General features: G+C 42.5%; 1 protein-coding gene across 10 annotated transcripts in view; it reads right to left on the bottom strand.

Moving 5' to 3' along the window:
• Positions 1-14,341, bottom strand: part of frmd4a (FERM domain containing 4A) — a 102,510-nt gene that overhangs the window by 27,273 nt on the left and 60,896 nt on the right. For 9 of the 10 annotated variants that reach the window (XR_008828800.1, XM_056386501.1, XM_056386502.1 and 6 more), the window contains exons 2-4: positions 7,569-7,634; positions 2,502-2,596; positions 532-624 (exon numbers count right to left, since the gene is read on the bottom strand). Coding sequence is in view for 9 of the 10 variants with exons in the window: in XM_056386501.1 (XP_056242476.1) it covers positions 532-624; positions 2,502-2,596; positions 7,569-7,634 (254 nt within the window). In the remaining variant the exon portion in view is untranslated. Of the gene's footprint in view, positions 1-531; positions 625-2,501; positions 2,597-7,568; positions 7,635-10,258; positions 10,843-14,341 lie in introns of those variants that run through there. The other variant, XM_056386503.1, reaches the window with a different exon arrangement.

Here is a 14,341-nt window from a genome sequence, read left to right as displayed (position 1 = left end):
CTGTAATGCAGCAACAGAAATAATAAGAGCCCACTGCAAGTGCACATGCCTCATCACATGTTGAATTATATACTAGAATATTTTCCACCCTGTTTAGCATTACATTCACAAGTGAGAACTGTTTTTCTCGAATTGCTTCTCCATATAAATCCACAGAAATTATAAGGCTCCTCTCCCTATGGGAAAGCGTTCTGCTGTCTTCTTTGGAGTATGGCACTTTGTAGTCACCGTAAGGCTATGTGATGGGATTTGCATGTAGCGCATACTGATGAGGTCTAAGAGGCACATGATTGGCTGAGAGGCCCCTGTGGCGGGAGTTAAACACTGGGGTCAAAGCAATTTCATAGGGGCCTGTCATAACTAACCTTGTTAATCTGTTCCCATTACCACATGAATGCATGTGCATAAACAAATACATATGCAGACGCACTCTCTCCATCTTCCTTTCTCTCTTCAACTTACATTCAAACTCCAATAAGAGACCATGGTATGTGTAAATGAGGTGATTAAGTTACGGAAGGAAAAACTCACCTGACACAGAAGTAGAGGACGATGGGACCAGACTTCTTGGGGAACTCATGTTCTAATACCCTGCGGTCCAACTGCAGCCAACTAAAATGACCCCTGATGAGACAAAAGCGCAAAACAATCAATCAATGCTATTGACAATGGATGTCTGAATATCCAACAAGGACACACAAAAACTTAATCTCATGACATTTAATATTTCCTCATTTATCTGTTACTATTCCTTCCCTTCTATTTTCCCCCACTTCTTTCCCCCTCTCCTCCCATTTCTCTCTCCCTCTCCAACAGAGGGGAAAACTGCAGACAGCTTGTCACCCTAGTAACCCTACATGGTCTCCTGAGCAACTGAGCAACATCTCTCTCAAAGTCGCCCTCCTTCTGTCTGTGTCTCTCAATCTCTCCCCCCCCTCCCCCACAGTCTCTGACCACTGAGCAGTCAGATCTGAGGCGTCTGCTCTCCCCAGGCACACCTTACAAATCTACACACCATAGAATTAGCCCTGGGGGACCAAGACTGCAAAGCTGATATTTCTTTTCTGGACTGACATTGGTTACACAATCTGTCACAGCTGTGTAAATGCCATAGAGCAGTGGCCAGTCTTGCTTGACATCATTGGGTGCATGAGATGAAACAAAGAAGAGACACATAAAGGCCATGGAAATGTTTGCTTCCATGTAAATCATTTGTATGTCTGCATGACTAGTTCCGCACTATCATGTTGTGGTGCTTCTGTCTTTCTAGGTCACAAAACAGTAAAGTCAGTTTTGCATTTCAAGCACAGTTCTCATAACAAGTCCTCTGGCAGATGTAGCCTCATAACCTTTTGCTAGTGCAGGGGCTGTTTCCCACTGAACTAACATGGTATGAGACTCACAAAATTTGTAATATTATGCCTAAATATGACATTTGTGACAATATTACATTTTCAGCTTAATCACATGGTGACTACCTTCCTTTGACTGCATCTTCTGTCATTGATGATGTAGTCACCAGAAGCTAAGGTTCTAACCACAGCTCAAGACCTGCAGTAGGAACTATACAACGTAAGATTGTTTGCAAACATTCGGTGTAACTATGGTTTTGAGAAAAATCTGTGTGGCTTAATAATGATTTGTACTGTATAAGTTACCAACATAGTTACCGCAATAGTTCAAACTATGGTTTTGGGAAACATTTGCATCGCAACTGCATGGTTGCAACTATTTAAGTTGATAATATATTTAGCAACTATTCTTTTGGGAAACAGGCCGCAAAGCAAGATAATCATAACCTCATCCTAACATCACAACCCTAGTGTGATATTCATGATGATCATGAATCTTTGTTTTGACCAGAATGAAGGTTTGTGTGAAAAAACCTTTTATTTGGTTTTTGTTAAAACCATAAACAGGATATCTAGTTTTTTTAAATTTTAACATTTTTAAATCTAAGAGCCAATTCATATCTAAATATGTCAAACAAAACAACAACAAACACAGTTAAGTATACAATACCAGACTGTAAATTCCTCAGGAGAAAAACAGGCTAAAACCAAAAGCCACATTTTACTGCAAGATTTCTGAGACTATACTTAAAACTAAAACAATGTTCTGGCAACTAGAGTTATCATAGTGGCACTTTTGTATATGGTGCAGCATCTTGCTAATGTTAGCTCTAAATATTTGACAATAGCTCTAGCCTTTTCAACAGGTTTTGGATTTCTTTACCAATACTAAAAACATCAATTAATGAGCACATGTAGTTTAAGGTGTAGTCATGTGAAAATATGAACAGCATAACTGGTTGCATGCTTAACTTTAATACCTACTTTGCCTCTCGTCGACTTCTACGTTGCTTTAACAATTCCACTGATAGAAACTGAGACTGAGTATCCAAACAGGAATTAAAATATTAATAGTCTGGATGTGGTTACAGTGCTATGGGACAGCGCTGACAAACCGCTCAAAGGCTTTAATAGTTGAATGTGACTTACGTTTCGTCTGTGTATGCAATTCCAAAGTACTCCTTCTCCTTGAGGTTGAAGTGAGAGGCCACAAGGTCCAGCAAATCCTTAGCCATCAGCTTGGGCTGCAGGGAGACAGACACATTAGTATTGCTCTCCTTATGTTTGGATATAACTTGTCTTGTGTATGAGTGTAGTGATTTTTCACACTGTAGCTTAATTGGAGCAAGTACATGTGGTAGGGTTTTATGTTAATGTATTCTATCAGCTATTGATCTACTGCAATGACTAAGCATTCTGACAAACACTGGGGAAAAGAGCAAGAGAGGAGGAGATAAATGAGAGAGAGCGCGTGAGAAAGATGGATAGAGTGTGTGGATGTTGCTGACAGTGCAGGTACCCTGCCCTTCCCCTCCCTCTCTCCTTTCTGCCTCTCTGACCCACACCTCTACTGCAGAGTCATGGCTCTGGGCTGAACGACTGTATTGCAGGGAGAGGGCTGCAGCTAGCACAAGAGTTTGCTAGCGAGTTAATATTGTGGAATACTGTCTGGCTATACTGTATGTGATGACAAGCTCCATTCATCACAACGCTCAGAGCATGCAGAGCATCTTAAAGCCAAGCAGAGGCCGGGGACTGGTGCCATATGCTGCTGGTTTGTGACATCCTGGGTAACAGCAGCACGCCCCACCCTGAGGTTAACCATGGGTGTGCCTCGCTGCCTACAATTTCATTACACACACACACACACACACAAATGTTCATGCATATATGCACACATGAGCCCATACACAGAATGCATGTAATCCGCTCACAACATACAGGAGGAATATATGTGTTGCGCAGTATACATACAAGATAGAGGAGGACAAGAGGAAAACATACTATGTGTACCTAAATATGAACACACACACACGCGCGCACACACACACACACACACAAACACACACACACACACACACACACACACACACACACAGTATAGAACTGGCATATATTTTCACCCAGTGGTGTATTAGTGTGCACATTCTTAATAATCTCCTCCTGAGGTCCTGTGCTATCTGCTCACTGCAAAGCTACAACTTCAGTGACAGAAGCTACTAAGGGCTATTTTAAGCGAAGGAGGTGATGTCATGCAGACAGCAAGCATACACACACACACACACACGCGCACATGCACGCACACACACATCTCCAGTGACCTAGATCTCATATAAGCGCGACGCCTACAGTGATCCTGCTACACAAAAAGGCTCTGGAGAGAACAGAAACGATAGCGAGAGCTCGAGGAGAAGCTAACATATAGGTTGATTGTGCCTTCTGATATTCGAATCCAAATAACTTATAAACCAGATGATGATAGAGAACTAGAGAACAACAGGGATACTGTGCTAGACGATTCGGTCGCTGTGTCCCTTTGACATAACTCTGCTACTGTCAAATGCATATTTACATTAAGAATCATATACTCACCTCTCTTAGCAAAGAACATGTTAATTTAGTATTTATTCTATGGTTAAATGTAGTTTAACATATCAGTGATTGAAATGCTGACCTGAACTATGTTTAAGTCCTGATCTGTCTGACTCTGAAAAAATTGGTAGTCCCATCTACAAGGGCTCTTACTGGCTGTGTTGTTTCTCCAAGTGGGAGAGCAGCCATTCATGAGTGCAACACAAGGCCCCTTTGAAGTGCTGAAAACATTTTAGATGTGGAAATTTTAGGTCTAGTAACAAGCTATCTTTATAGTATTAGCAGTAATGCATGTTTTGGTTCAGTCTGAGACACATTACAGTGGTGGTCTCTTATTACCCCACAGCAGTCAACTGTCTTGGCAACAATATCAATTAAACATCATCCATGCCACTGCAGCATAACAAACAATTAGCTGGGGAACAGGGACACATGGACACTTATAGTAAACTGTTGGAAAGATGATATGGAGATAAAAATAAACCCCAGATACACCGTTAAATATCAGAAACGTATGACTGAAGATGAAAAAGAACAAGGCAAGGATTTCTGTAAGGTTAGGCTGAGCTTCTTCTCTCAACATTGTTATGAATACCAAGCAGACTGTAAAAATCACATGGGCTGCACTGGATAGTATAATTGAGTTAGGCTCTCTCTTCAAGTGACGACTCACCCTCTCCTCACGCATGCACATATCCTGACACTATACAGCCTATCTGTGAGATGGAAGATACAGAACGGATGTGTAATAATGTTGTGGAAGATAACAATAGTGATAGACACAATGAATGACAGGTAATATAGTAAGTGATACGGCACACTAAACACACACACACACAATATTAAAGACACACACACACACACACACACACACACACACACACACACACAGTATGGAGCCATCTATCAGACAGTAAAGCTCTCTGCTAGCTTAGACAGCATTACTACTAATAGACATTTAGCCTGTGCCTCCTCAGCAGCACAGGTAATTAACAGCATAAGAGTTACAAGGAGGTGCTAGTGAGGCGGAGACATGCAAGAGCAAACCCACAGACAAGTGACAAACACACAACAGTAGCTCACCGGCCTGGCTGGCAGCAAGTCATGGCCCAATCTCTGCAAACAGCAAGTCAGGCCCTGGGCACCTTCAGGGTTTTTCAGATTTATGGGACACTAACTGATTTATCAGTGGCAGGCCTTACAGTCCAAGGCTGGGTAAGGAAAAGGCTCTTAGCCACATGCCTTTCATTAATTGTATCATTTTTTCCGCCTTAAAGTCTGGTTTTAATATTTTAACTAGTATTTTATATACAGACATGTGCTGCAGCACTTCTCATTAATGGTAAGTGTCTCTTCTATTTAATGTAGAGTCATTCACATTGGCATGGAAGCTTAAAGCCCCATTCACTCTTTAGCCTTCACCACTCTAGCATTAGGGAATAGCCATAGCCATATGGCTGGCATATATTTTCACCCAATGATGTATTTGGTGGTTAGCTTCAATCTTTACAACCTGGTCAATAGGTGTGTTAGCCCTCTGGCACATAGTTCCCTGCCAATGAGGCGTTGCTCCATAAACAGACCACAGAGGACACGCTATCAAAGGTAAGAGGAAGGGGATAAGGAAGAAAAAAGTGAACAACACTTCTGGGATTAAACAGCTGGTCAATGTTACAAGCCAGTGACAGAAGTGAGATCCAGCCTTTCATAGGCAAGCTAGCTGGCTCGCTGGTGCACTTGGCTTGGCGACAGGAACTTAAATGAAAACCTCAACGGGACAGACTTGACCACAGTGCTGTTAAATGATCAGTGAAGACATGAAATAGCCCAGTGGAGCGTGTAATACTGGACCACTGCCTTAATATTTGAGAAACACAACTGTTTGCACTGCTTATGAATTATGATCATCCCTTGCAAGAAATCCTTTTTTTTGTGCAAATGAGTGGAGGACTTGACTGCTTCTTAGTTGACTGGAAAACTAAGAATAACACTGAAATTCTCTGTGGTCCTACTAACAACTCACTGGCCTACTGTGCATCCGCCCAATGGAGACGCAAGGACAGAGAGCGAGAAAAAGAGATAGAAAGTCAACAGTATCCTGATTTAAATGGCAGTGATTTGTTAATAACATCCCCTCTTCCTGCCTTCTTGTTATGTCTTCTCTCTTGCTAATACCATTGCCAAACTGTAAAAATACCATTTGCTACCACTGTGTATATTATGTCGTAAACAGAAAAGATTTTCTCACCTACAACTTGTCTTCAAGTACCTGTAAAACTCTTTACCTAAAACAGAGATCACTGTAATGTTTTTATTCGACTCTTCAACTCTCTTCTTGTTTTTTTCCGTGTTATTTCCTTCCCTGATGGCCAAGCGGATGAGAGGATGAATTGGTGAGGAGATATGGAGCTGCTGTGGTTGTATTTGGAGATTTAGAAGGAGACACAGCCAGGGAAAGGCAGGTAAAGGCAAGCAAGAAGCTGAGTGAGAAAACAAGATATGGAGGGTGAAGAGTGGAAAGTCAGAGAGATGGAGAGAGAAAGAGAGAGAGAATGGAAGAGGAGCAGAAAGAAGTACCACTTTAAAAGAGAGGATCAGTTCTGGCAGAGTAATCAAATCAGAAAGTCAGCAGACCTTTCCTCGGCTCCCCCCTCCATTTTCTCCTCTCTATTCCCATCCCTTTAGTGTCATCTCATGTCTCTCCATTTCTGAGCTCTCATCTCGCTTTTCCCTCTCCCTCTCAATCTCCTGAGTTTCTGCGTCAGTCTTTCTACTCTCCACTTGCACCTCTTCTCCTGTTCCAGGGCAATTAACTTCTTTTGTCTTCCTCTCTTTCCAGAGGAATCGAGTAATGAGCAGACCCAAGAGGAGCTTGGGAGGTTAAGAAGAGTGGAAAGAGCTTCGTACAAAAATGCTTCGATACATGAAGCCAAACCATGAAGGGATTTTACAGATGACCGAAATGAATGTCATCAACAATCAATGAAGGGGAGAGGAACAAATCAAGTGAGAAGTTACTACACAGAGTGCCACACAGTTTATAAAAAATTCAAAAATCCCCACCTTATGTAATGTGTGTTGTAAAATACATTATGCAGGGTAGGGTTTTGAAATGGCCCTTGGTCATTACTGCAGAAAGGCCTGCTGGGACGATTGAAGGCTGAATGTAGGGGGAAGGGGGCAGCATGCTGCTTTGTTTTTTCCAAGACATTTGGAAGATGCATCATTTTCAACAGACATACAGATAGACAGACAAGCAGTCAGACAAACAGATGTGTAGATTACTGAAGCATTCTGGGGGATAAGGAGCAATGGGGGGTGAATAATGACCTCATGAAGCATGAGTTTAGGGCCAGTAAAGGTTTTTGTTTAGGATATGATTGGGGCTGCCCTCTGTTTCTCAATGCATAGCTTCTACAGAGAGAGCATATTAGGGCAGGGTCTGCTGCGCTCAAGCGCATGTGTGAATCTGTGTGTGTGGAGAGATCAGGTGAACATCAAGAAAGCGCAAAGTCACCAACTGCTGACCACATTTCCCTTGGTCAGCAGTAATCGGGTCCCTTAGGACACCAGAGAGATAGAGAGAGAGAGAGAGAGAGAGAAAGAGAGGGAAGAGAGACTCACCTGTACAAGGAGCTCCAGCTTCCTGTCGTCCAGGAGATGGACCTGACATCGCCTCCCCTCTGTCATCTGAGGAACAGAGAAACAAAAGACAAGAGATGCTTGTTAATATGTTTTACATATTACACAGATACATGTCAAAAGCAGACTTTTGTATGGGTATCCATTGATGCCAAGCATATGAAGAAAACTACTTAAATTTCCAAACAACTCATATATTCATATATTCCCAGTTCATTAAATCAAAGAACATGATGCATCCCCACATCCATTATGTACAGGAGACTTGGAGTGTGTATGTCTGTGTGGGATCTCAGTGAAGTCTTAATAAGGTTAGCTGAGCTAACTACACACAATGAGCCAGTAGAGACAACATCTTGTGCTGAAATTTCTAACGTTCCTCCTTGAGCAGGAAATCCATTATCCATCAGTGGACTTCAATGACCACAGTGAGCGAAGCTGCCTGCTGTCAGTGCTCACTCGAGTGTTTGTCTGTGTTGTTGACACAAGGTTTGCAGAATAGAGCTGCAAAAAAAATATCCAATCTATCCATCTGCCAAGTTCATCCGTAAACAATGAAGCAGGTGCAATGATGAAACAGTCAACTGTGGGAACAATGTGCCACAAATTAGACCAAACATTTCACATGACAGACAAAGCCATTTCTCCAAACCTGTCAGAGAGTTTGCTACTGCATGATTAAATATAAACAAATACAAGACTAAGGATTAAAACTCACGCCAGAAATCGAGTTAGACTTCCAAAAAAAGATGTACAAATTGTGCCAGAGTGTTCTGCATGTGTATGTTTGTGTGTATGTGTGTCTGTGTCATGGTGTTTTCGGCACATGTGGAGTTTCTGGACGATTCAACAGGAAGCGGGGACCCTGAGGAACACAAACACCCCATGGCTCCTCCCACACTTCCCTCACATCTGGGAGATGGGGGAAGAGAGGGTGGTGTGTGTGTGGGTGTGTGGAGGGGTGGGGTGTAGGGGTAAGAAAAGTTGGAAAAGAAGGAGAGAAAAGAGAAAGAAGGAGCGACATTCTCGTTGTCAAACATTCGATGAGAACTCCCATCAAAGCACAAATGCCATAAACATGAGCACAAGCGTAACCGGTTTGTAACTCTTCAACATGAGAAGGATCATATTGGCCACCTGAGGCTCTAGCAATTTGGTAAGGGTGTGTCCACAACATAAGTATAGCATACACCTACTTTCTCACCACTCCAGCTGGCATTGAGGTGGCAGGTTGGAGGTGAGAGTTTAGCAGAAAGCTGAAGACACCAGAAAAAGAGAGGGAAAGAAGTGACAGAGTTGTGTCTCAACACTCATCCCTGTGTGAACTCTGCTGAATGACTACTGGTGTATGTTGATGTATGTGTGTGTGTGTGTGTGTGTGTGTGTGTTGTGTGTGTGTGTGTGTGTGTGTGTGGCTTCTAGCTACTTTGAGGGATTCGGTTTACCCTCCCACTCACCATTGATCTCCTGTGGTTTGAGGGTTTAGATTGGGTGCACCTGTGCACACAGTCAGTGACACACACACCCTTACATTTTCCAGCGTTGCCTTTTGTTTTCATCTCCTGTCTGGAGTTACATTACCTTTCCAAAACTTTCCATGTTTATACTGTATACAGTAATTTTAATTACTACCATGACTACTAAGTCAAAGTTGTAGGTCATTATAACCAAATGTAGATAATACAAGAACGGTTGGTGCAAAGTTACTAGACTATTTGCAAACATATAATTTCTGAAAACATTGTGCTGGTTAAACTAATCTTTCTCCATTATCTCCATCACTGAGTTTGGACACGTGATAGAAGAGAAGACAGGACTACAGTACACTGACTAAAAACATCCTACGAAAGTATCTTGTCTGCAGAATACTTTAAACTGCAATGCAGAAAGTGTATACACACACACACAGACACAAATACACACTCTCTCACTGGCACTCTGCTTGAGGCACCTGGGAATAGTACAAACCTTAATGTCAACGTAACAAATCACTGCCTGCAGGCTAAAATTAGGCAGCCCAATCTGGCATAGACAGACGCTTATTGGTTTTAGTCATAAAATTCACTTTGTGGTATTGGACATGCTACTGAGTTTCTATCCGCCATGAAACCAAATGTACTATGGTTTCTATTAATAGCTTGTTATCATTAAACAGGGGTTTAAAAAAACGTAAGAAAATGTATTGAGTATAACTATTTCAAGTTAATGTAGTGTTTCTGCTCCATGAGTAAGTTAAGTGATGTATAGTTCATATTATTTATAATGAGATAAGTCTTCTCGAAATCACTGGATATATTTACAGCACCACAATGAGCTCTAACGTATGTTGTAAACATTATATTACCATGTAGTCAGGATGACTGAAATCACATGAGGTGTAGTCCTGGTGAGTGATTCATGCTCTATGTTTCCCACCAACATTTCTGACCTATTACTAGTCAGGTTTGAATTGGCTAACCCAACCACCTCCTCAGGCCTGACTCACCGGCAAGAAGCGGAGAGATTAAAAGAGATGAAAATGAAGAATGTAACCCGACACTACAGTGTAAAGCAGCCATGTTCACAACGTCTCATTATTTCACCAAAATTACAGAGGTACACACAAACACACAGTTGACAGTGATGCCTGGTCAGTGCTTGCGACGGCAGTGACGTTATCATTAGTTAGTTACCTTGCAAACAAACGCTTCCTACGAGGCTCCCACACAGAAAAACGGCTCCAACACAGAGACAAAAAATAAAAAAAAAATTAAAAAAAATCCTAATTATTAATCCCAGAAAGACACGAGTCGTGTTACTGCCAGAAAATCATCAAAAAACACCCCTTTTCCCGGCCGGCCTAGGGGAGGAGGCACATCAGCATCCATGTTAGTGACCATTAGTTAGTTAGAAGCGACGCAGCTCGCTGTATATCCTCTGTATCCTCTACACACTACAGAGCCGTTATGTCTCATATCCCTGCCGTTCAAGCTACAGATAACTCGGCGCTGATTAACGGCGACCGTGAAGCGTTTTCCAGGGCTGGCTTCTCTCTCATCCCTCCTTCCGAGAGCAGAGAGCTTCTCACACGGGTCTAGTCCCGGTCGACCACAGCTCACCCGTCACTCCACCTCTCCCACTCCCCCTTTTCGCTACCGGCACCGTGCACAAACGGTGTGTGAACGTGCGGATAGCAGAGGACCGTACCAACGGTCGGCAACCGAGGGGGACGACCGGAAGAAATGGGTAACAGTCGACCGTATTCCAGACTGCCCTCACTTGCCAGCTATGTTTCTCCCTGTCACCGGAGTTGCATGGAAAACACGGGAATAATGGAGGCAAGATGTGGGGGCGGGGAGAGGAGGGGATGAGGGGAAATTTTCTGCAGCAGCTCACAGCCATGAGAAACTGCAGACCTCTCTCTCTCCCTCTGTGTGTGTGTGTGTGTGTGTGTGTGTGTGTACTTGTGCTTACAAACCCAAACAGACATCCGTGTCTGCAGAGCACACGAATAGTCTGCCGTTAAAAAACGACTGATGCACGGCTGATAAATAACAATGAGCAGTGATCAGTCTACAAATCAGCTGCACTTTCATTAACATTACTCTTTGTGGGGGATGAAGGGTTCCCAGACTCTATCCTCATATGACTTTGACCACACTGTAACATATTAGACCAATAACGTGCATTTTGATAGATTTCCATAAGCCTGAAATGGTTAGATGGTAATCTATTTTGAAACAAAATAGATGAGTTTCATTTGGATCTCTCTCTCTCCAGCTTGTCACTTCCTGTCTGCACATTTAAACACAAACCTCCCTGCTCTCAGGTTTGGCTTGCTTCAATGATTTCTGGCCGTAATTCCACTGCAGCCGTTGGACTGACTCTCTCTCTCTCTTTTTTTTTTTGGTATGACCTAAATTGGGCACTTGTGTTCACCTTACACAGCTGGAGCAGCAGCCGTTGAAACCACAAGTTGTTAACATAACAAAATCATTCCAGTTTTTGGTACCATAAATAGATACTAATGTGTGCTGTGAAGGCAGGGATAAGCCTATACCTACTGTCAATAAAGTCTGAATGACTCTGCAAGCGTAGGCTAGTCTGTTTTCTATTATTGTATTACAACATGAGTAATCCCCATGTTATGTAAACAGTTTGAGGCCACATGTAGCACATGTACTGCATACATACGTACTGTATATAGTATGTGTTAAGCTAAGCTGTCAGCATCTGGGATACTTGAACATTTGTTGTCTAAAGATCATCTTCACTTTTCAGAGTCTGTGATACATATACAGTTTGTCTGAGCCAAATGCAGTTGCACCATATGTGAAATATGACGGGCAATGCATAATCTTAAATTTTCAGAATTACTCTCATCACATACATTAAGCTATATGAAGATGCAATTAAATTTAATGTGTTTAGCTTGAACAGTTGTGTTGCTACCACAGCTTATGGTGCAAGCCCAAAATTCAGCTTAGTTTGCTGAACGTAGAAGGTCACATGAGAAAGGAGGAGGTGTATCCTTTTCCCCTCCTGCTGGATTTTTCTGTTTCTGGATATTTTTGGCCTGTTCCAGACACCGGAAACTGGCCTGTCCAACTTAAACATCTCCAGATGACTCTGTCTTTGGCTTTAATGCATACACCCGTCCCTCCTTCTCTTTCTCCGGTCAAATACATATCTCTCTTTATTGGTTGCTTCCTCAGTTTGCTATCATAAGGACCCTGTTGTTTGACCAAAGCAAGGGAGGGAGGGAGTAGGGGACAATGCAGGCAGTGGAGAAATAAGGTAAAACTGACAAAGACAGAAGAGAGGAGCAAAAGAAAATATGCACAAGGAAGATCCTGGACACTTAAACTACAAGAGATTATGAATTATTGTTCCTGTATGGAAAGGATTTGACTACCTCCAGAGAAGATGAATGAGAGGGGGGTAAGGTTTGCACAATAAGACAGAGGATAAAGGAAGGAAGACAGGAAACAAAGCAGGTAGTGAGTGACCACACAGCTGTTTGTCCAGTGCTCATGCCCCTTAACTTCCCTACACATGGTCACCTACAGAGTGTGTTGCCAAGAGGCACAAGGTGAGAAACACTTGTAGGTGTGACATATCTGGGCCCTGACAGAGCCTTGTTATGGAGCCAGTGGGCTTCTATTCTGGGCTGAGGTGTGGTCGTAATGAGGTGCTGATCTGGTGTATTTGTATGGAGTAGGGGTCCAAAGGGGAAAGATCCGAACGGGTGAGGCAGGTTTAACAGGCGGTGGGTATTAGAGTCAGGTTTTAGGGTTGAGCAGGGGAACAGGGTTGATGCTCTGTGCTGGAAAAGGTAACCTATATTGGTGGAATGTGATATAAACAGCACTGAATGGTTAATTGAAGCAAGATGGAGAATCTCTTTAACCCTGGCTGTGCGACGCTGCGGTAGGCAGTTAAGATTGACACACACACATACCAGGCACTCTCGCTCTCTGTCTTTGTCTGCGTCTCTCCCATATTTATGGAGACTAAACAAACACACAATCTTAAACACGTCACTTTGGGAGTAAGCACGGTCTGACACGAGCAGTCCTATGATGATTTATGATGCTGAGATCATTATGGCTGAATAAGCTTTATGACTCGTCGTCAGTTTTAATGTAACAGTATCTGCATATGGTGCAGATTAGATGTCAACACAAGATTCAGCAAAACATACTGTAGGTCTCAATACTCTACAGTTTCAGTTCAATGGGTTATTGAAAACCTGATGGAAAAATAATAGCAGGGCCAAATCCCGTCTTCTTCTCCATCCAGTGCCTCATGTAGCAGCAGAGTGAGACGGAGCTGGGAGGGTCATGGAAAAGCAGCCAGGAATGTCTAGAGAAATGACTGACTGCAAGAGATCTGTTTTGTTTGTTCAAGTGTGTGTGTATATATATATATGTATGTGTGTGTGTGTGTGTGTGTGCCTGCGCATGTTTTTCTGTGTGTCTGTGAGCTCCACCCTCCCTGCACGTGAGTGACTTTGGGACTGAAATGTGGTTCCAGTTAGGCCGTTTTTAAAATCAGAAACACACTGGCACTTCAAACAAACAGCAGATATTTCTGTAGCCAGCTCTGCTTTGTTCTCATTTTTACTACAAAGCTCCATTCCCAGACTTTACCAAAAACCTTTCTCATTTTTTTTTCCCAGAGAGAGAGAGAGAGAGAGAGAGAGAGAGAGAGAGAGACGCTTATGAATTTTATGCTTATGAATCTCAAACACAACTTTTAATAGGAAAATTGCTGTGAGGTGTTTATAGGCACAATGAAGATATCAGAAGCCATACTTAACAGTTGATTTTGTGTGATTCAAACTTAAGTTGTGCTGAATCCACACAAATCCATCTTTGCCTTCACATTCTGAGTTAGGTGACACTGCCTTATACACCCAGAGGAGCCTCAATCCCCAATGAATTGACATCATCTCTTTCATGCTGAGAAGTCCCAGAAGACATCCAAAAGTTGCTTCTTACATCATCACTACACATCTATAGTTTGCAATCATAGCTTTATAAATGGGTGCGTATGCAACAGCAGTAACAGCAGTTATGTATTCAGCAACAGAACAAACCATAAAGGGCCTTCTAAATAATAATATGCAAAATGTGAGCCAGTGGTTTATGCATGGCAAGAAAGACTTTGGTGTGTGTTGGAGAAAGAAAAGTAAAAGGTGTGTAGATAACAAAAGGAGAGTTACTATTTTGTATCTCTACAGTAAATTTGAACATGCCCTGTAGTCATAACAC

The sequence above is a fragment of the Seriola aureovittata genome, chromosome 10 (genome assembly GCF_021018895.1).
Source record: "Seriola aureovittata isolate HTS-2021-v1 ecotype China chromosome 10, ASM2101889v1, whole genome shotgun sequence".
Taxonomy (NCBI): domain Eukaryota; kingdom Metazoa; phylum Chordata; class Actinopteri; order Carangiformes; family Carangidae; genus Seriola; species Seriola aureovittata.
The sequence above is the reverse complement of the archived record's forward strand: the minus strand, read 5'-3'. Positions and strand labels throughout refer to the sequence as shown.